The sequence below is a fragment of the Hordeum vulgare genome, chromosome 2H, assembly GCF_904849725.1.
Source record: "Hordeum vulgare subsp. vulgare chromosome 2H, MorexV3_pseudomolecules_assembly, whole genome shotgun sequence".
Taxonomy (NCBI): Eukaryota; Viridiplantae; Streptophyta; class Magnoliopsida; order Poales; family Poaceae; genus Hordeum; species Hordeum vulgare.
Genome location: NC_058519.1, coordinates 260526114 through 260547340, shown reverse-complemented (window position 1 = coordinate 260547340; position 21227 = coordinate 260526114). Strand labels below are relative to the sequence as shown.

General features: G+C 47.2%; 1 protein-coding gene across 4 annotated transcripts in view; it reads right to left on the bottom strand.

Annotated features, from left to right (window-relative positions):
• LOC123426031 (ATP-dependent DNA helicase SRS2-like protein At4g25120) overlaps positions 1-21227 on the bottom strand; it is an 80431-nt gene that overhangs the window by 25060 nt on the left and 34144 nt on the right. For all 4 annotated transcript variants that reach the window (XM_045109815.1, XM_045109816.1, XM_045109814.1 and 1 more), the window contains exons 20-21: positions 11208-11411; positions 11069-11107 (exon numbers count right to left, since the gene is read on the bottom strand). In XM_045109815.1, coding sequence (XP_044965750.1) covers positions 11069-11107; positions 11208-11411 — 243 coding nt within the window. The remainder of the gene's footprint in view (positions 1-11068; positions 11108-11207; positions 11412-21227) is intronic.

Here is a 21227-nt window from a genome sequence, read left to right as displayed (position 1 = left end):
CACCGCCGCGCGCCCGCGCCCCATGCCCGCATCCGCCATCAGCAGTGTTGCCGATCTCCCCGCACCTGTTCGCTGCTTAGCCTGCAATTGAGAAACAGCGGCTGCGGCAGCACCGGCGCACACACATCAGGCACAGATTCGTCTGATTGCTTTTTCCGAGTCAGTGAGTAATCTTGATTTCTCCGATTTGTTAGTTAAGAAGAGATGATTATTTTCACTCTCTAATTTTGTTTTGTTTAACCTATTATAGAATCCAGTTAATTTTGAATGCGTTTTGCATTGGCTTGCTATAAAACTTGCGAAGCAGTGCAGGAAAAAAAGGTGAATTTCATGCATATAAATTTCTGGATTATGAATATTTGAATTTTGTGACACTGTCCACCATGCCAGTATGCCGCCATCACTATCTAACATATTTTTTGTATAGTTGTGAAATATGAAGAACAAGCAGGGCGGTGATTTGACGCGTTTGTGGGACAGAGCTGCTTCAAAGGCGCCGAAGATAAGTCGACATCAACACCTACATCGGTATCTATCGATGTTGAAAACCAAGATCAAGATCAAAAATGTTTGTGACCCACCTTCCAATGAGCTACATTTGGCACTAGTGCAGACAGGTAATAACAGTTGCATGGAATGGAACCGAAGATAGGTTCGCCAGATGTAGAAGATGAAGAATTTGATGATAAAGGAGTGTATGTACTTGAGCCTGATCCCGGGAAGAGGGTTCCCATCATGAACTATGACTTCAGTGATCAAGACTTGGTGAGAAGGAGATACATTGCAATGGGGGCTTGTCAACCAAAGAAATATGAATTCAAAACAACAAAAATTGGAGGTAATAACCGTCGCTTTTCAGCTCATTGGTTTGACACATGAGAATGGCTTGAGTGTAGTGTTGAACTAGATGCAGTGTTTTGCCTTGTTAGCTACTTGTTGAAGGATAAAACTAAACATAAAGGTGGTGATGCTTTTGTGAAAGGAGGGTTTGGAAATTGAAACATGATGAAAAATAGGTGTGAAAAACATTATGGTTCTCTCACTAGTGCTGATTATGAAGCTCAAGAGAAATACGATTTGTTATTAAGCCCGATGCATCAATTAGGGAGTCTATTGCTTCAACTTCCAAACAAGCCAAGTCTCGGCATATTTCTCAACTAGGTTATTCTATTTACTGTCTGAGATTTCTTTTGAAGCAAGGCTTGGCTTTTCGTGGTGATGATGAAGGTGAAGAATCACTTAACAAGGGGAATTTTCTTGAGCTTTGAAATCATCTAGAAGGAAAGTTTGGAGATGTTGACAAAGTGGTTCTAAAAAATGCTCCAAAGAACTCTAAATTGACATCCCATGATATACAGTTAGAACTCATCAATTGTTGTGCTAAGGAGACAACTAGTCTCATCATGAAAGATCTCGGTGAAGAATATTTTGCCATACTTGCCGATGAATCTAGTGATGTGTACGAACGGGAAGAATTGGCTCTTTCATTGCGTTATGTTGACAAAATTGGATGGCCATTTGAGAGATTTCTTGGAATTGTCCATGTTGAGGACACTACCTCTTTGACACTTAAAAAGGCAATTGAGAAACTATTGATGGACAATGAGTTTTTCTATAATGCATGGATCGACGGGGGCAGCAACATGAAGGGTAAGGCTAATGGTTTGAAGAAATTAATTATAGATGAGTCTCCATCTGCTTATTATGTTCATTGCTTTGCCCATCAACTTCAGTTAACTCTTCTTGTTGTTGCTAAAGAGAATGGTAATCGCTTTTCGTTCTTTCAACAACTTTCATATCTGTTGAATGTTCTGGGTTTGTCTTGCAAAAATATACAAATGTTTCGAGAAGCTCAAGCTGATTATCTCATTGAAGCATTGCAATTGGATGAAATTGAAACCGGCAAAGGGCAAAACCAGGAGATGGGTTTGGGAAGACCACGTGAAACCTGTTGGGGATCCCACTCTAAAACCGTGTCACATGTTCTTTCTTTGTACCCTTCAATCCAAAAAAATCTCAAAAAGATTGGAAAAGAGTATAATAGTGTTGAGGGTATTGGAGCTCAAACTATATTGAGATCATTTGAGTTTATTTTCATGTTGCACTTAATGGAAGAACTATTTAGGTAAATAGATGGCTTGAACCATGCTTTGCAAAGGAGGGATCAATATATTGTGAATGTTATTGATCTAATTTCTCTCACTAAGCAACAATTATTGAATTTGCGAGAAGATAGTGGGTGGGCATTATTTCTAGAAAATGCCAAGTCTTTCTGTCTGAAGCATAAGATCAAAATGCCTGACATGGATGGATTCTACAAGTCAACTCAGAGATCTAATAAGTTCTTCAAGAAAGTAAAGAATCTCCATCACTTTCGTATTGGTATGTTCACTTTCGTATTGGTATGTTTTTGGGTCTCATTGATAGGCAACTTCAAGAACTCAACAATAGGTTTGATGAGGTAAACACAGAATTACTTGTATGTATGGCATCATTCAATCCCGTTGATTCATTTGCAGCTTATGATCAAGAGAAGTTGGTCAAGCTTGCCCACTTTTATCCGAAGGATTTCTCAAAGACGAAAATACTGAAACTTCTTTATGAATCGTCGATGTTTATTGCTGATATGCATAGAGATGAAAGACTAGAAAGGTGAAAAATATTGCCCAACTTTCAGCCAAACTTGTTGAGACAAAGAAGAAAATATCATATGCCATTGTTTACAAGCTTCTCAAGTTGGTGTTAATTCTCCAGGTAGCAACTACTAGTGTTGAGAGGGTCTTCTCTTCGATGAATTATGTGAAGAATAAGTTAAGAGCCAAAATGAGGGAGCAATATTTAAATGATTGCTTGGTTACTTTTCTTGAGCGTAAATTCTTCATGCAAGTAAAGGAAGACACCATCATTTCTCGCTTCCAAAAGGGTGATCATATAGTTAAATTTTGATTCTCCTTGTTGCAATGTGACTGAATTATTGGATACACTGTTGCTACAAATAATAATTTATAGTTTCATTGTTATTATTATGAATTTTTCTATTTCTTACAATGTCTTGAAGCAATTGTTTTACCGCGCATAACCATGTCGGAATCCTGGCTCCGCCGCTGCTCTGGAGAAACATAAAGTCAACAAAATACATTACCCTCATCAAGGACATGTACGATAATATTGTGGCAAGTGGTCAAACAAGGGATGGTGACATTGATGACTTCCCGATTAAAATAGGACTGCATCAAGAGTCAGCTTTGAGCCTTATCTTTTTTGCTTTGGTGATGATGGATGAGGTCACCAGGGATATACAAGGAGATATTCCATAGTGTATGCTCTTTGCGAATGATGAGGTGCTAGTCGATGATAGTCGGACGGGGTTAACAAAAAGTTAGAGCTATGGAGGCAAACCTTAGAATCGGAAGGTTTTAGGCTTAGTAGAACTGAACTAAAACCAAGTACATGAGGTGCGGTTTCAGTACTACTAGGCGCGAGGAGGTTAGCCATGATGGGCAGGTGATACCTCATAAGAACACCTTTCATTATTTGGGTGTTGAAGGATAGTGATATCAACGGAGATATGAGCAATGGAATAAAAGCCGGATGGATGAAGTGGCGCCAAGCTTGCATTTTTTATGATGAGAGAGCGCCACAAAAGCTAAAAGGTAGGTTCTATAGGACGACGATTCGACCTGTAATGTTGTATGAAGCTGAGTGTTTGTTGGCTAAAAGGTGACATGTTCAACGGTTAGGTATAGCGGAGATGTGCATGTTGAGATCAATGTGTGGCCACACAAGAAAGGACCGGGTCCGAAATGATGATATACGCGATAGAGTTGGGGTAGCACCGGTTGAAGAGAAGCTTGTCCAACATCGTCTGAGATGGTTTGAGCATATTCATCACAGGCCTCCAGAAGCTCCAGTGCATAGCGGACGGCTAAGGGCCAGTTCGTTTGAGGTCCAGCTTATGCATAAGCTACGATGGGAATAAGCTTCACAAAAGCTGTCGTGGAAATAAGTAATGAGAAAAAGCCATCCGGTTCTTTTGTCTACCTTATTTTCCCAGTTCTACGGTGAAAAGTCTGTTAGAGTTATAATATAAGTCATGTACCCTTTTGTATTTATCCCAATATATAAGGGGTTTCCTGCATATAGTCCATCACCTGTACATGTATATATATCGGCCTATGGCCTCATGGGAATACAAGTTGCTTATTCCTAACATGGTATTAGAGCCTAGGTTTTCTTAGCACGCGCAACTCGTGCTCCTCTCGATCTAATTCCTCGTGCAGCCGCCGCCGCTCCCGTCTCTTCTTCCCTGCTGGCTTTTTCTACCACTGGAGGGAGCCCCTGCTGCATCGATCTCACCCCCGTCCTGACCGCTGCTTCGATCAGATCTTGTCCCCACTCTACACCTTCATCTCCCGTGACTTCTTCGTCGCCACTCCCCGATTCTAAATTGGCGATTCCTCCTTCCATTGTTCCATCTTTTCCTCAGTGTTACACTCGTCGTTCACGTTCTGTGGATGCCTCTGTGGATGTGTCGTCATCCTCGTCTCAGCCTACTTATGGCTTGCGTTTTCGTCCTCGTCCGCCTGTTGATCGCTTTGGATTTTCCACCGCTGGTGCTGCTGTTCTTGAGCCGACTACTTATCATCAGGCTGTTGTTCATCCTGAATGGCAGTTTGTGATGGCAGAGGAGATTGCTGCTCTTGAACGCACTGGTACGTGGGATCTTGTTTCCCTTCCTCCCGGAGTCCGTCCCATCACTTGTAAGTGGGTCTACAAGGTTAAGACTCGCTCCGATGGTTCTCTTGAGCGTCACAAAGCTCGTCTTGTAGCTCGTGGTTTTCAGCAGGAGCATGGTCGTGATTGTTATATTTGTGTCGAATATTATGTACGCAAGGGGTTACGTGGACTTGGAGTTGTAATTGGTGTGGATAGGTACGAGTCGTGTAGGAGTCGGACACGTTGTATCCTAGGCCTCTTATATATCGAGGGGCACCACACGTTGTAACCCATGACGATCGGATAGCAATAGGTACGCGGGGGAGCCGGCGACTTGTGCCGGCGCCTGGGCGGCCGGTGTTGCGGTATCTTGGGGAGGAGCGCCCGTAGTCATGCCCCGGGGATGTAGCCATATCGGTGAACCTCGTTAACAAATATCATGCCTCGGTGTGTCGTCTATGATCTTGCATTAGCGTTTTATTCTAACAAGTGGTATCATGAGCAAGGTTGCGAGAAGGCTATGCGGAAGATCATCTGGAGGTACGAGGATCATGCTTGACGGGTGCCAGGGAACGTCCGATTGGCGCAAGGTGGAGCATGGCGGCGATCGCGGATGCGGTCGGTGGTGTCGGACACTTCAGGTAGGAGGCCTGGACCGTTCGATGAGCTGCGGTCGGTAAGGATCGGCTAGACGTGGCGATCGGACCGGCGTAGTGGCTGTTGAAGACGTTGCGGAGGCGACGGATTCGGCTCGCGATCAGACCGGCGACCAGACGTGGGGACGACCGGATAGATTGGAGTGTGAGAGCATCAAGATGATGCGCTCGGTGTTGTACAAAGGCGGCGGCGCGGCACTGCGGACGGATTGTGTCGGCAACGCGGGTGGCCAGGGTACGACACGGTTCGTGCATGGATGTTGCGTGAGGTGGCGACTGTTGCGGCAGGTTGACGTGCGGCGAGTACGTGAAACAGGGCTGTTACAGATCGCTGGCGAAAACCCAAGATCAGAGACGGAAGCTGTCGTCGGATACATCGGCTATTTTTTCGAAGGCGAGCGGAATCGAGAGAAGGAAAGTCAGGATTCAGTTGCTGGTATACGCGAGACGGCCGCTGGGTCTCATTGGAGGCGTGTGGCAACCGGTCTTGGCAGCAGCGCGACAAAGGTCAAGGCAGCAGGTTTCATCGGACAGGTGCAGCACAAGGAAGGAAATCGTACTGGCGTAGGAGTCCAATGGATTAAACATGTACGCAGCCAGCTGACACAGGGAGCTAGTGCATGCGTGTGCATGTTGGATTAGGGGCAAACCTATCGCTGGATATGTTTAAAAAATAAAAGAAAGGACGTGTGCATGCATGAGTCCGTGAGAGACTTGGTTTGGCAAGGTTGGCATATCGTGACGGACTTGGATTGGCTTTCCGCTGACGAGAGAAAAAGGCAAGGCCGGGTAATCCAGCGGTAATAAAAGGCTGGGACGATAGGGCAGCAAACACACCAGAAAATAGTCTGCAGTTAAGGAAAAAGGTGGAGCAATTGGTTTCGACGGAGAGCAGATTCATCTGCGCGTTGGCGAAGCTTCACGCTGATTTTCTGAAGGGCGGACAAGGGTCGGTGCGGGTCAAATTTCTTGGTAGATCGCGTATTGCAGCGTGGCTTCAGACGAAGAATTTGGGATCGGAGATCTTTTTCGTGAGGAAGTCGCAGAGGCAAGCAAGGGCGGTCAGACCGGCGGCAACAGGTCGGTTAGATCGCGGCTCGGCATGGCGCCGGGGTTCACCAGATTTGAGGTGGAGAAATTCGATGGCACGGGTAACTTCGGTCTATGGCAGACAAGAGTCAAGGATCTTCTGGCGCAGCAGGGAATCTTGAAGGGTTTGCAGGAGACGAAGCCGGCCAAGGTTGACGATGACACGTGGGAGGATATGCAAGTGCGGGCAGCCGCCAACATACGGTTGTGCCTTGCAGACCAGGTCATGTATCATGTCATGGATGAAGATTCTCCTAAGGAAATTTGGGACAAGTTGGCAAGTCGTTATATGTCCAAGTCAGCGACCAATAAGCTGTATTTGAAGCAAAAATTCTATGGGCTGAAGATGCAGGAGGGGTCAGATCTTGTGGAGCATGTGAACACCTTTAATCAGTTGGTCACGGATCTAGCACGGCTGGATGTGAAGATTGAGGACGAGGACAAGGCACTACTTCTTCTTGTTTCGTTGCCACCGTCCTATGAGCATTTGGTCATTACGTTGACACATGGAAAGACAACCGTCAATAATGAGGAAATCACGGCAGCATTGCTTGGACATGAGTTGAGGAAGCAAAAGAATGCTGCTGAAAGGGATAGTACTCAAGGTTTGGGGTTGGCAGTTAAAGGTAATCATCTCAGAAAGGGACAAGAGGCGGAGAAGAAAAAGAAGAAAAAGGTGCAGTGCTACAAGTGCAAGGAATGGGGACATATAAAGAGGGAATGCCCAGAGCTGAAGGGTGAGGCTAGTGCTAACCTGTCTACTAATGGTGGTGACTCAGACAGCAGTAGTGATGCTCTCGTAGTATCAGACAGACGGTCAACTAAAACTGAAGCGTGGATGTTGGATTCAGCTTGCTCTTTTCATGCGACGCCCAACAGGGAGTGGTTCTCTTCGTACAAGTCTGGTGAGTTTGGTTTCGCCTATGTGGGCGATAACACTGGTTATCGTGTTGCTGGAATAGGTGACGTCAAAATCAAGATGTTTGACGGAGTTGAGCGGATGCTTCGGGGAGTCAGGTATGTGCCAGGGCTAAGGAGGAATCTAATTTCGCTTGGTGTTCTTCATGATGGTGGTATGGAATTCCGTTGTGATCGGGATAAGAAGACCATGGAAATCATAGAAGATGGGATGACCGTGATGATAGGAGAGAGGACGGCTTCGCATCTTTACAAGTTGCAAGGGAGCACTATTGCAGGTGGAGTCATGAAGAGTGGAGCTGCAGGAGTAGCAGTGGAGTCTCAGGGTGGCGGCGGGTTAGACCCGTCGGGTAGCTCTAAGTAAGCTACAAAGAAGACAACTCAACTTCGGAGTACATGGAGGCTCGATGCATGGACGACTTCTAGGTGGTGGAGAATATTCGCCAAGGTGGAGTTTGTTATATTTGTGTCGAATATTATGTACGCAAGGGGTTACGTGGACTTGGAGTTGTAATTGGTGTGGATAGGTACGAGTCGTGTAGGAGTCGGACACGTTGTATCCTAGGCCTCTTATATATCGAGGGGCACCACACGTTGTAACCCATGACGATCGGATAGCAATAGGTACGCGGGGGAGCCGGCGACTTGTGCCGGCGCCTGGGCGGCCGGTGTTGCGGTATCTTGGGGAGGAGCGCCCGTAGTCATGCCCCGGGGATGTAGCCATATCGATGAACCTCGTTAACAAATATCGTGCCTCGGTGTGTCGTCTATGATCTTGCATTAGCGTTTTATTCTAACAGTGATTATGACGAGACGTTTGCTCATGTGGCTCATATGACCACAGTTCGTACACTTCTTGCCGTGGCCTCTACACGCCACTGGTCTCTCTCAGCTTGATGTTAAGAATGCTTTTCTTAATGGTGAGCTGCGTGAGGAGGTGTACATGCAGCCACCACCTGTGTAGTCTGTTCCTGATGGCATGGTATGTCGTCTTCGTCGCTCTCTCTATGGCCTTAAGCAAGCCCCTCGCGCCTGGTTTGAGCGTTTTGCCTCTGTGGTGACTGCCGCTGGTTTTTCACCCAGTGTTCACGATCCAGCATTGTTTATTCACCTTTCTCCTCGTGGTCGGACTCTTCTTCTTCTCTATGTTGATGACATGGTCATCACTGGGGATGACCCCGAGTATATTGTCTTTGTCAAGGCCCGCCTTAGTGAGCAGTTCCTTATGTCTGATCTTGGACCTCTTCGCTACTTTCTTGGGATTGAAGTCTCTTCTACCTCTTTCTTTATATCCCAGGAAAAGTATATCCAGGAACTTCTTGCTCGTGCTGCTCTTACTGATGAGCGTATTGTTGAGACTCCTATGGAGCTCAATGTTCACCTCTCTGCTACTGATGGTGATCCCCTACCTGAACCGACGCGTTATCGTCATCTTATTGGCAGTCTTGTTTATCTGGCTGTCACTCGTCCGGATATCTCTTATTTGGTTCATATTCTAAGTCAGTTCGTCTCTGCTCCCACATCGGTTCACTATAGTCATCTCCTCCGTGTTCTCCGATATCTTCGGGGCACGATCTCTCACCGTCTATTCTTTCCTCGCTCCAGTTCTTTACAGCTTCAGGCCTATTCGGATGCTACGTGGGCTAGTGATCCTTCAGATCGCCGTTCACTTTCTGCTTACTGTGTTTTGTGTTTTTCTTGGTGGTTCTCTCATTGCCTGGAAGACGAAGAAACAGATTGCAGTTTCCCGTTCGAGTGCAGAGGTTGAGTTGCGAGTGATGGCTCTTTTGACGGCAGAGGTGACTTGGTTACGGTGGTTACTTCAGGATTTTGGTGTTTCTGTCACTACACCGACTCTGCTCTTATCTGAGAGGACAGGTGCTATTAGCATTGTACACGATCCTGTGAAGCATGAGCTCACCAAGCATATTGGTGTTGATGCTTTCTATGTGCGCGCTGCTGTGCAGGATCAGGTTGTTGCTCTTCAGTATGTGCCTTCCGAGTTACAGTTGACGGATTTCCTGACGAAGGCCCAGACTAGAGCACAACATGGCTTTTATCTCTCCAAACTCAGTGTTGTTCATCCACCATGAGTTTGAGGGGGGGTGTTAGAGTTATAATATGAGTCATTTACCCTTTTGTATTTATCCCAATATATAAGGGGTTTCCTGCATATAGTCCATCACCTGTACATGTATATATATCGGCCTATGGCCTCATGGGAATACAAGTTGCTTATTCCTAACAAAGTCTACAATACCCCAGCGGTGGCGGCGTGTGGAGCTAGGGCCGCGCCCGAGTCGGAGGAGCAGCGTCGGCTGGAGGAGCAGTGCCGACGGCTGAAGGAGCAGCGGCAGCGGCTGGAGGAGCTGGGGTTGCGCCCGAGTCGGAGGAGCAATGCCGGCTGGAGGAGCAGCGGCGGAGGCTGGAGGAGCAACAACGACGGCTGGAGGAGCTGGGGCCGCACCGGAGTGGGTCGCCGGAGGGGCCGGACCGGGCCAGGAGCTCGCGAGGAGGAAGGGGGCGTCGGGCTCGAGATGAGGAAGGAAGTGGGGTGTGGGGCTCGGGCCGAGGGAGGGTTCGAGGCCGCAGGATCTGGCGTGGGATCTGGCGACGGCGGTGGCGGCCGAACCCTAGAGGAGAGGGAAGAGGGGTCGAGTGCGCGGGCTCGGGAGGAGACTGGTCGAGTCGAGTGCGGTGGCATTTTCGACGTAATAACATCAAACAACAGGGGCAGTATGTTATACCCTTGCGCTGTAAGTGAATAAGCTGCGGGAAGCCACTCCACCCCAGCTTTTTTCATTGTGAAGGAGAGGAAGGTGAAAATAAGCTCAAGTGGCTTCTCAAAAAAGAGTTCTTTTGCACTTCTAGCTTATTTTGACAATAAGCTCAAATAAGCTGCAAAAGAACCGGCCCTAAAGCGTGTTGAGAATGTTAAGAGAGGTCGAGGTAGCCCGAACTTGACATGGGAGGAGTCCCTAAAGAGAGATCTAAAGGATTGGAATACCACCAAAGAACTAGCCATGGAGAAGGATGTGTGGAAGCTAGCTATCCATGTGCCAGACCCATGAGTTGGTTGCGAGATCTTATAGGTTTCAGCTCTACCCTACCCCAACTTGTTTGGGACTAAAGGCTTTGTTGTTATTACCAAGCTGATATCTTAGGGCGTTGCCAATATCCTTCCGACAAAATTGCTCTCAATCGCCATAGAACAAGCAAAAGTTTCAATAATTAATGATTGATGACATTGGCATATCTCGTGACAATATAGTAACGACAATCACTCAATTATTGGATAGCATTTGGCATGCGTTGAGAGCACTCCACAACTTAGCGGAAAGGTTGGAAATTATGATCTAGAAATCAAATGTCGGGTTACAACCTAAACTTCCTACAAAAATACAAACATCACCATTTCAGTTAGCCCTTGCATGATATTAGCCATATACTCCATCCATTCCTTCATATAAGTCTTTTTAGAGATTCCACTAAAAACTACATACAGATGTATATAGACATACTTTAGAGTGTAGATTTACTCATTTTACTCCGTATGTAGTCCATAGTGAAATCTCTAAAAAGACTTATATTTAGGAACGGAGGGAGTACATGTGAGTATGTGACTAACATGCCATGCAAAGATGCATTTGTGTTTTTATGTAACCGCTTTTAAAAATTACAGAAAATACCTGCACGATGAACACAACATCCCACTCTAAACCTTTTGACTGCAAATGAAAAGGGGAGATCGTCACATTAATTGTATCGCACAACTACTAAATGCCACACCAGACGCCATTATTTGTATTTATCTAGAAAAGAAAGAACCTGATGAATAGTTGTTAATGTGATGGAGTTCTTATTTTCCTCCTTCCGGGATCTAAAATTTTCTGTTTCCCTCAAAGAAATGTAATCAATGAAGGCTTTAAGTGTAGCAGTGCAGCCTTTCTCCTCAGTCTGGCTTGCACCCCCTGAACTAGAAAAGTGTGTTGACAAGAAATCAGACACATCATCCATTAAAAACTGAAGTACCTACAAATTAATACAATGTCAATGTCACCTTTGTATATAAGGAAAGAGAGTTAAGACAAATCATTAAAGCAATAATATCATATTTCTATCGAACAATCAAATACTACCTCTGTAGCAAAATATAAGATGTTTTTCCAGTTTAAATTGAACTGCAAAAACGTCTTATATTTTGGTATGGAGGGAGTACTAAGTAAGGAATCAAGTACAAGTACAAAGAGATACAACAAGGACCTATATGCATATCTACACTTAGTCCCTAGGTCTGGGACTCTGGGTGCAGCGTTTACGCAACGGGTTAGAGCATCTCTAGCAGATCCCATATAGCCCGTCCCGTAAAAATCGGTTTGGAGGAGACCACAAAACGTTTTTTCGCATTTTTACAATATGCCTTTTGTTCTAACAGAATCGATCCCTTAAAAATGTTTCATGATCCGTAATTGAACAAAGGACATATACTCTCTCCTTTTCGGTTTATAAGGCATATCTAGTGTGTCTTAAGTCAAACCCTTTATGTTTGACCAAGTTAATAGACAATAGTGTCAACACTCAACATCTATAATACCAAATAATACACGACGAAAACATATTTCATGATGAATCTACTGATATTGATTTGGTATTGTAAATGTTGCTATTTTTCTACAAACTTGATCATGTTAGGAATATGCAACTTGTATTCCCATGAGGCCATAGGCCGACATATATATACATGTACAGGTGTGGACTATATGCAGAAAACCCCTTACACAATGGGATAAATACAAAAGGATACATGGCTATATTATATATACTCTAACACCCCCCTCAAACTCACTCTAAGAGATCAAACTTAGAAGGATTTAAATTAAGACGAACTAGATATCTATACCTACTAATAAAGTAAGAATTGTTTCTTACCCCTTAAATTTTCGTCCGTTTCGTCTGTCCACCGTTTTTACCATCGTTCGAGCGTCTGTTTCAATCGACCCCGAGACAGGTGAAGCGAACGAACCATGAGCTAGCCCAGCGAATAAGGCCAGCCTATCCCCGTTAAGGTTGCTGGCGGCCCTAGAGGCAAAATATCTTCTTGTGAGGGGTATTGAACTCTGACACCTCCCGTCAAATACGTAATGTCAAAGCCAACTGAGCTACATCACGCCACGAGTTAAATAGTCTCACCTCGCTCTTTTATATCCAATCAATCTCATTTATATGTCTCTAATCCCTGCTAGATATCAAGAAGCCTTCTGTTGAGATCGAGAGGGAGAGCAGTACCCTCAGACTGCTCAAGCTAAATCTGGCAACTCACGTGTGTTCCTCTCCCGTGTGTGTGTGTGCGGCGGCTGAGCTAGGAATGGGATGGTTGGGTGCCTCCTTCTAGGTCAGTCCCTCTACATGGGCTTGGGTCCTAAGAGACAAGAGGATGCGTTGGGCCCATACCGGTTCAACACTCCCCCTCAAGATGGATGGTAGATATCTATCATTCCCATCTTGTCACATGCCAAGTTACAGTCCTTTGTTCCCAGTCTCTTTGTCAAACAATCTGCAAACTGTTGCCCAGAGCTAACAAGAGTAAGAGCAACTCCAACAGGCGCGCTATCTAAGCGGCGCGGTGGAAAAATAGCGATTTTAGCACGTGCGCACCCGCGTCGGGCGGTCCAGCAGACGCGCTAAAGTCGCGCGCGCTGAAAAAGCGATTGCGCGCACGAAGCAAAACACCATCCCGCGCTGGTTATTTCAGGCGCCCGCTCCCACGCGCGCAACAAAGAAATCGCACGCACAACACAACTCCCTCTCCCACCGCCCAGCCTGTGCCCCGCCCCGCGTCTCCACCGGAGAAATCGCCCGATGGAGCGCGTCAACGGCATCCCCTCACCCCTCCCTAGACCCGCGACCCCTCCCCCGCTGCCGCCAGCGTCACAAATCCTAGCGCCAGGCTAAGCTCAGCCGCCGCCGACGCCACTCCTCCAAGTTGCGCCCGCCGCCGACGCCGCTCCTCCAAGTTGCGCCCACGCACGCAGCTTGTTCATGGCGCCACGGCCGACCGCGTTGGGTGCCGTCGCGCCGTCGCCCGCCGTCAAGCCACGGGCCCCCGTCTCCAAGCGATCGAATGCGGCAACCACGGCGGCGGAGATGACGTCCCCAAAGAAGAGGGCAACAGACGGGCTAGTAATAAGCGGACGAATAGAAACTTGCAAGGCATCCAGCCACGGCTCCACCGACTGCGTCGGAGAGCTCATAATTTGATGCGCCAGTGCCCGCCGCGGACAAGGTGCTTGATGAAATGCCCACAAGGTACGATTTTGCCTCTTTTTTTATTGTTGTTGTTTTACATAAAAATGGATAGCTTGTATGTCATTCTACATGCTTTGTAGTTTCCATAATGACACATATATGTCAACTATGGGTGTTGGCTCCAACAATTCTCATTGGTCTCAAACAATGAAGTGCATGGAGATGATCATGATTATGAGATGAATGAGGATGGTGAGGGTATCGTTGAGGCACCAAAAGGAAGAGCGGGCAACTATACCACCGACAAAGATATCTTGCTATGCAATGCATGGTTGGTTGTGTCCATGGATGCAACCATTAGAGGGGACAAAAGTAGAGATACATATTGGGACCAGATGAAGGAGCACTTTGATGAGCGAAACAAAAGTGGGATTGAGCGAACCAATAGATCTATTCGCTCATGATGGTCGACAATTGATACATCTCCACCGTATCTATAATTTTTTATTATTCCATGATGATATATTTGTTAGGAAGTATTAGTATTAGTCTAGGAGTCTTTATTAGTCTATGTTTACTTTCCTTGCACCTCAAGTCATGTGTAATATATATATGCCCCTTGGGTCTTCAATACAGATAAGTTGCTTTCCTAACATGGTATCAGAGCAGCAAGCTGAGTAGCACACGGACAGCAGCAAAACGCATGCAGCACGTGCAGCTGGAGCAAGATGTCGGGCGACAGAGCTTGGTGAAGAGAGTCGGAGCCTCGGAGGTCGCATGCTGGTGGTCGGCAAGACGCCCCTCGGCTGAACAGAGCAGCAGCAGTGGGGACACACACATCGGCAGAGGAGCAGCAACGGCTGCAGCTAAGCATGCAGGGGAGCAACTGGCGGGAGGCACGAGCTGGACGGAGCTTCTATGGGAGAGCACAACCATGGGCTATTACAAGCTAGGGGCAGCGGCGGACGATGCGTCCTGGAAAACAGGGGGTTGACTTCCAGCAGAAAACAAAGAAAACTAGAAAACACACACTAGATTAGGGATGATGGCAGCGGAAGAGAAAATTACGATGGAGAGGCCAAAACAGCAGTGTAGCAAAAGGCCAAGTGCCCACATACACAATAGGATCATCACGCGTACACACAATCAGACCCAATTGGAAAGAGAAGCACCCGCTAATCAGAGCTTAGGTTATTTTTTTCGGGCGCCGCAACTCGCCCTCCCGATCCAATCTCGCGCGTCGCCGCTGCTTTTCTTGCGTGGTCGCCGCTGCTTTCTCAGGGTGCAGCCATCTGGTCAACCGCTGCAGCCCTCGTGCGGATCCGCTCGCAGGACGACCCAACAGCCCGGTTTCCTCTGGTTCGAGTCGCTCTCCATCTCGAACTCGCTCGAGCTGGCCCCCCTCTGGATCGAACTCTCTCGAGCCGCACCCCTCTGGAATCGCGTGCAACTCGTGCAGATCCAATTTCGCGCCACCACCAACCTCCTCTCGCCGGACGCTGCCTCCCCTCGCGATGGCACCATCTTCCTCTGGTCGTCTCGCGCTGCTCTCCCTCCTTCACGCGCCCTGCCCTGGTCCTTCCAGATCAGGAGATTGGGCCGCCCCAATCAAGGCTGCCTCCAGATCGGGCTGGTTCTGCACCCTGCAGAGCCAGATACCGGATTGGCTCGGTCAACGCCGTCACGCTGGATCTCATCGCCCTGAAGATCATCACCGCCCCAGTCAACGTCGACCCCGTGCAGGTCTCCCATGCGAGCCTGTGCTCCCGCTGGCTGCTCTCCAAGTTTGTCGCCGGGGCGATCGGCCCTCCCGCAAAGGCCGTCGCTGTCGCGTGATGACCAGCGAGTCATCAGTCGCTGCTCTCTGAACATGTGTTCCCGTGTGCAGCCGCTTCTCACTCGCGTGCGTCAACTCGTGCAGCCGTACATGCGTGTTGCTCTCCTCCTGCTATCATGTGTTGCTTGCTTACATGCTTGTTGGCTCTTTTCTATAAGCAACCACTGCTGCTCACATGCTGATGCTTGCTATCGCATCTAGTTTCGTATATGCTTTTCGGGTTTTTTTTCCGCTGCGTCCACCAAATCCGTTGATATTTTATGTTTTCTCATGCCATGCGAGTCCACCATACCTTAGTCCGTCAGCCTTTCTCCGGTCCTGATCCTTTCTATGCAACTTTTATGGCCTATTTGCCCTTGTTGTTTTCTATAGAATTTTCTGGACTTCTTTTGCATTGTCGATCTACGTCCATCGTGCCTTATCCGCCAAGCTTCTTTCGCCGACGGTTGTCGTGGACTATGATTTTCTGCACAATGTTTTTTTCTCTTGATGTGCCATCTTGACAACCCATCTTCTCTTGATACTTATGTTGTATCTTCAAGTGATGCGGTGTCTTCCTCTGATGTGCCATCTCTTCGGTGTCTTCCGCTGATGTGTCATCTCTTTTTGACAACCCATCTTCTTTTGATACTTATCTTGTATCTTCAAGTGATGCGGTGTCTACCTCTGATGTGCCATCTCTTCGTTCTCTCCTTCGGCGACTCGACAAGTTTTGAAGACTCTTCATGCTACGAAGACACTCTCAAGACGCGGATTTGGATTATCATTGTTTTTTAGTATTACACTTCTTCAAATGTAATGCTATTGCATACGCTTTGCATTTGAGGAGGGGGGTGTTAGGAAGTATTAGTATTAGTCTAGGAGTCCTTATTAGTCTATGTTTACTTTCCTTGCACCTCAAGTCATGTGTAATATATATATGCCCCTTGGGCCTTCAATACAGATAAGTTGCTTTCCTAACAATATTATCATTCTAGTATGCTTTTGGGGTATTTATTTATCATTTTATATTATTTTTTAGCACTAACCTATTGACCCAGCGCCAGTTGCTGTTTTCTGAGTGTTTTTCACTTTGCAGGTTTTCCATACCAAACGAGGTCCAATTGCCCTGAATGTTTCTGGTGATTTTTTCTGGACCAAAAGAAGACCAACGAGCATCGGAAGAAGGTTGGAGGCCTCACGAGGGGCCCACAAGCTATCAGGGCGCGACCGGGGGGGGGGGGTGCGGCCTGATAGCTTGTGCCCCCCTCGTGGCCCTCCCGACTCCATTCTTCGGCTTATAAATTCTTATTTACCCTAAAAACACCAGAGGGAGTCCCGAAACACTTTTACGCCGCCACAAGTCTTTGTTCCGACGGGAGGCCATCTGAAGCTCCATTCCAGCACCCTGCCGGAGGGGGGATCAATCACAGAGGGCCTCTTCATCAACCTTGCTGCCCTCACGATGATGTGTGAGTCAGTTCACCACAGACCTACGGGTCCATAGTCAGTAACTAGATGACAATCTCTCTCTTTGATCTTCAATACAATGATCATCGCATCTTCGCTTTGATCCATATGATGTAATTCCTTTTGTGCGGTGCGTTTGTTGGGATCTGATGAATTGTGGGTTTATGTTCAGATTATTAATGATAAATATTTGAGTCACCTCTGAATACTTATATGATTCTTATGTGCATGATTATGATAGCTTCGTAATTCTCTCCGATCTATTGAAATAGTTTGGCAAACTAGATCGGTATTTCTTCGGTGAGAGAGGTGCGTTGTGGTAGGTTCAACCTGGTGAGTTTCTATATCCCAGTGACAGAAGGGGACAAGATGCGTCTGTGTTGCTGCTACAAGGATAAAACGGTGGGGTTTATTCATGTTGCTTGAGTTACTTTGTCTACATCATGTCATCTTACCCCATGCATTACTTCGTTCGTCATGAACTTAATACGTAGAGAGGCAAGCATAGAAGCGCTCCTGAAGTGAAGTAATAGTAATAGGTGCAGGCAGGAGTCGGCCTATTAGTTTATGGACGTGATGTCTATATACACATACACATGATCATTGCCGTGGATATCGCGTAACCATCCGCTTTTCTGTCAATTGCCCAACAATAATTTGTTTACCCACTGTATGCTATTTTTCCATGAGAGATGCCCTTAGGGAAAGCTATGGCCCCCGGGTCTATTCACAACATATTAATAAAACCTTCGTTACCTTGTTGTTATTGTTAGGAAGTATTAGTATTAGTCTAGGAGTCCTTATTAGTCTATTAGTATTAGTCTAGGAGTCCTTATTAGTCTATGTTTACTTTCCTTGCACCTAAGTCATGTGTAATATATATATGCCCCTTGGGCCTTCAATATAGATAAGTTGCTTATTCCTAACATGGTATTAGAGGTAGGTTAATTTTTTTGCACGCTGCAACTCGTGTGATTGATCCTTCTCTCCTACTCCCGATCGAAGTCTGTCCTCGATCTCCTTCTCCTCCCCGTCCAGCTGCCGTCTCAAAGCCTGCTCCGGATCGGCTGCAGGTTCCTTCCACGGAGGCGCTGCAGGTCCGCTCCAGATCGCTGTTGCCCCGTCTCGATCCAGTCCCGCGAGGCACCAGGCCGAGGCGCTGCAGGTCCGCCCCACCCGGTCCCGCGAGGCACCAGGCCGAGGCGCTGTAGGTCCGCTCCACCCGGTCCCGCGAGGCACCAGGCCGAGGCGCTGCAGGCAGGTCCGATCCCGCGAGGCACCAGGCCGAGGCGCTGCAGGCAGGTCCGCTCCACCCGATCCAATCTTGGATCAGCTTCCCCGACTGCTGTCTACAGGGATCGCTCCACCTACCGCCGTGTTGTACGGGATCGCTCCACCAACCTTGACCAGGATCTCTCCACCTACCTGGACCAGGATCTCGCGGTTCCCACCCCAGCCGACGTGGTTTCTGCCCTCGAGAACGATCGGCTCGTTCTCTCTGTTGTCGACGTGGTTTCCCATCCCGTTGACTAATTTCCTTTCCTAAAAAAAATGTCTACTGCATCTGGCTATGTTGCTGTCCCTCGTTGTTCGGTGATCTTCGATGGTACTAACTACACCGAGTTCACTGGCTTCATGCGCATTCACATGTGTGGCATCCGTCTCTGGGGAGTTCTCTCTGGCGAGGTTTGTTGTCCGCCACGTCTGGTTCCTCCCATGGCTCCTACTCCGCCGACCCCACCGGCTCTCCCTACGGATGCTCCTCAGGCCACAAAGGATGCGGCTAAGCTTGATGATGAGGCCGCTGGGAGTGCTTATGATGAGAAGGTCTTGGCTTATGAGGAGGCTCTTCAGGTGTATCACGGTGCTCTGCCCGCTTACACCTAGTGGCTTGATGATGATGCTCGTGCTGCAGTTGTTCTCACTGCTAGTGTTCTGCCTCAGTTTGCCTCTGAGTATTTGGGCCTTCCTACTGCCTTTGAGATGTGGACTCGCCTTCGTCAGCGCTATGCACCCTCTGGTGATGCCTTATACCTCTCCGTGGTTCGTCAGGAGCATGCTCTTCAGCAGGGTGACTCTAATGTTGATGACTTCTATGCACAGAGTTTTGCTATCTCGCGCCAGCTCGATTCTCTCCGTACCGCTGGTTGTCGTACTTGCCCCTGTTGCCAGGCTGTCCAAACCAACTTGGAGTTTCATCGCGTCTACGAGTTCCTGTCTCGGCTCCGTAAGGAGTTTAAGCCTCGGCGTGCTCAGTTGTTTGCTCGTGGCCGTATTTCTCTCATGGAGGCGCTTTCTGAGATTCGTGCTGAGGAGACTCGCTTACGTGGTGCTGGTTTGCTGGAGTTTCCCTCGGTGCTCGCTGCTCGTGCTACTTCTACACCCCCTGCTGCACCGACCCCTTCTCACTCGAGTGCTCCGCCACTCTTGCCCACTCCTTCTGGAGGCTCAGGTCGCCCCCGTCCACATTGTGGCTACTGCAACAAAGATGGTCATATTGAGTCCCACTGCTACACGAAAAAGAACCACTTGCGCCAGGCGCAATCATCATCTACAGATACTTCGTCATCTACCTCGACAGCTTCAGCCATCGCTTTGACTGAGCAGGATATTCTGCGACTTAAGCGTCTGCTCGCTGCTTCAGGTTCTTCCTCGACGGGTACTGCTGGTATTCTGTCTCAGGCTTCCTGCACTGAGCAACCACCTCATACACAGTCAGGACCGTCTGACGCACACTCTGGTTGGAATTGGCCTTCGCCGCCATGATTTCATTTTTTCTCTTCCGCTGCCATCATCTCTAATCTAGTGTGTGTTTTCTAGTTTTCTTTGTTTTCCGCTGCGTCCACCAAATCCGTTGATATTTTGTGTTTTCTCATGCCATGCGAGTCCACCATACCTTAGTCCTTCGGCCTTTTTCCGGTCCTCATCCTTTCTATGCAACTTTTGTGGCCTACTTGCCCTTGTTGTTTTCTATAGGATTTTTTGGACTTCTTTTGCATTGTCGATCTACGTCCATCGTGCCTTATCCGCCGAGCTTTCACCGACGGTTGTCGTGGACTATGATTTTCCGTGCAATGCTTTATTCTCTTGATGTGCCATCTTCTTTTGACAACCCATCTTCTCTTGATACTTATGTTGTATCTTCAAGTAATGCGGTGTCTTCCTCTGATGTGCCATCTCTTCGGTGTTTTCCTCTTGATGTGCAATCTTCTTTTGACAACCCATCTTCTCTTGATACTTATCTTGTATCTTCAAGTGATGCGGTGTCTACCTCTGATGTGCCATCTCTTCGTTCTCTCCTTCGGCGACTCGACAAGTTTTGAAGACTCTTCATGCTACAACGACACTCTCAAGACGCGGATTTGGATTATCATTGTTTTTTAGTATTACACTTCTTCAAATGCAATGCTATTGCATACGCTTTGCATTTGAGGGGGGGTGTTAGGAAGTATTAGTATTAGTCTAGGAGTCCTTATTAGTCTATTAGTATTAGTCTAGGAGTCCTTATTAGTCTATTAGTATTAGTCTAGGAGTCCTTATTAGTCTATGTTTACTTTCCTTGCACCTCAAGTCATGTGTAATATATATATGCCCCTTGGGCCTTCAATATAGATAAGTTGCTTATTCCTAACAGTTATTTACTTGTTTTTATTTTATCTTACTATCTACAATTATCTACACAAGCGGTCTGACCCTTCCCCGGACCCTGCACAAGCGGAAGCTACATGCACCGGGCTGTCCTTTTTTTATCTACAATTATCTACACACCTCACTTGCTTGCAAATAACAAGACAAGAGGATTGACAACCCTCTTGCCCACGTTGGGTGCAAGTTGTTTGTTCTTTTGTGTGCAGCCGCTGAAGACGATTGTGGTTGATATTCCTATTGGTTCGATAAACCTTGGTTTCATAACTAAGGGAAACACGTACCCACTTTGTGCTGCGATAACCCGTTCCTCTTCACGAAAAACCCAACGCAGATCACGAGTATCAATAATCAACAAAGATTGTCAATGGTGGGCGGCGGCAATGAAGTGAGTTGACATGATAAACCCAAGTGGCACTAATGATAGAGATAGGGTAAGTGAAATTTCTTTACGTTCCATGTTCATGCTTGTTTGGTGTTCCAAGTGCTAACTTGTCTTTTGTTTGTAGCTCACTATTACACAAAACCTATTTCGAGGAGAGGAGAAGAAAGGCAAGAAACGCAAGATCAAGAAAGGGAGAGCATTTGTGTTGGCCCATTGCTACGAAGTAATGATGTAGAGAAATGGAAGCCCCGTGATGACCAAGAGAAAAGCATGGGAACTATTGATT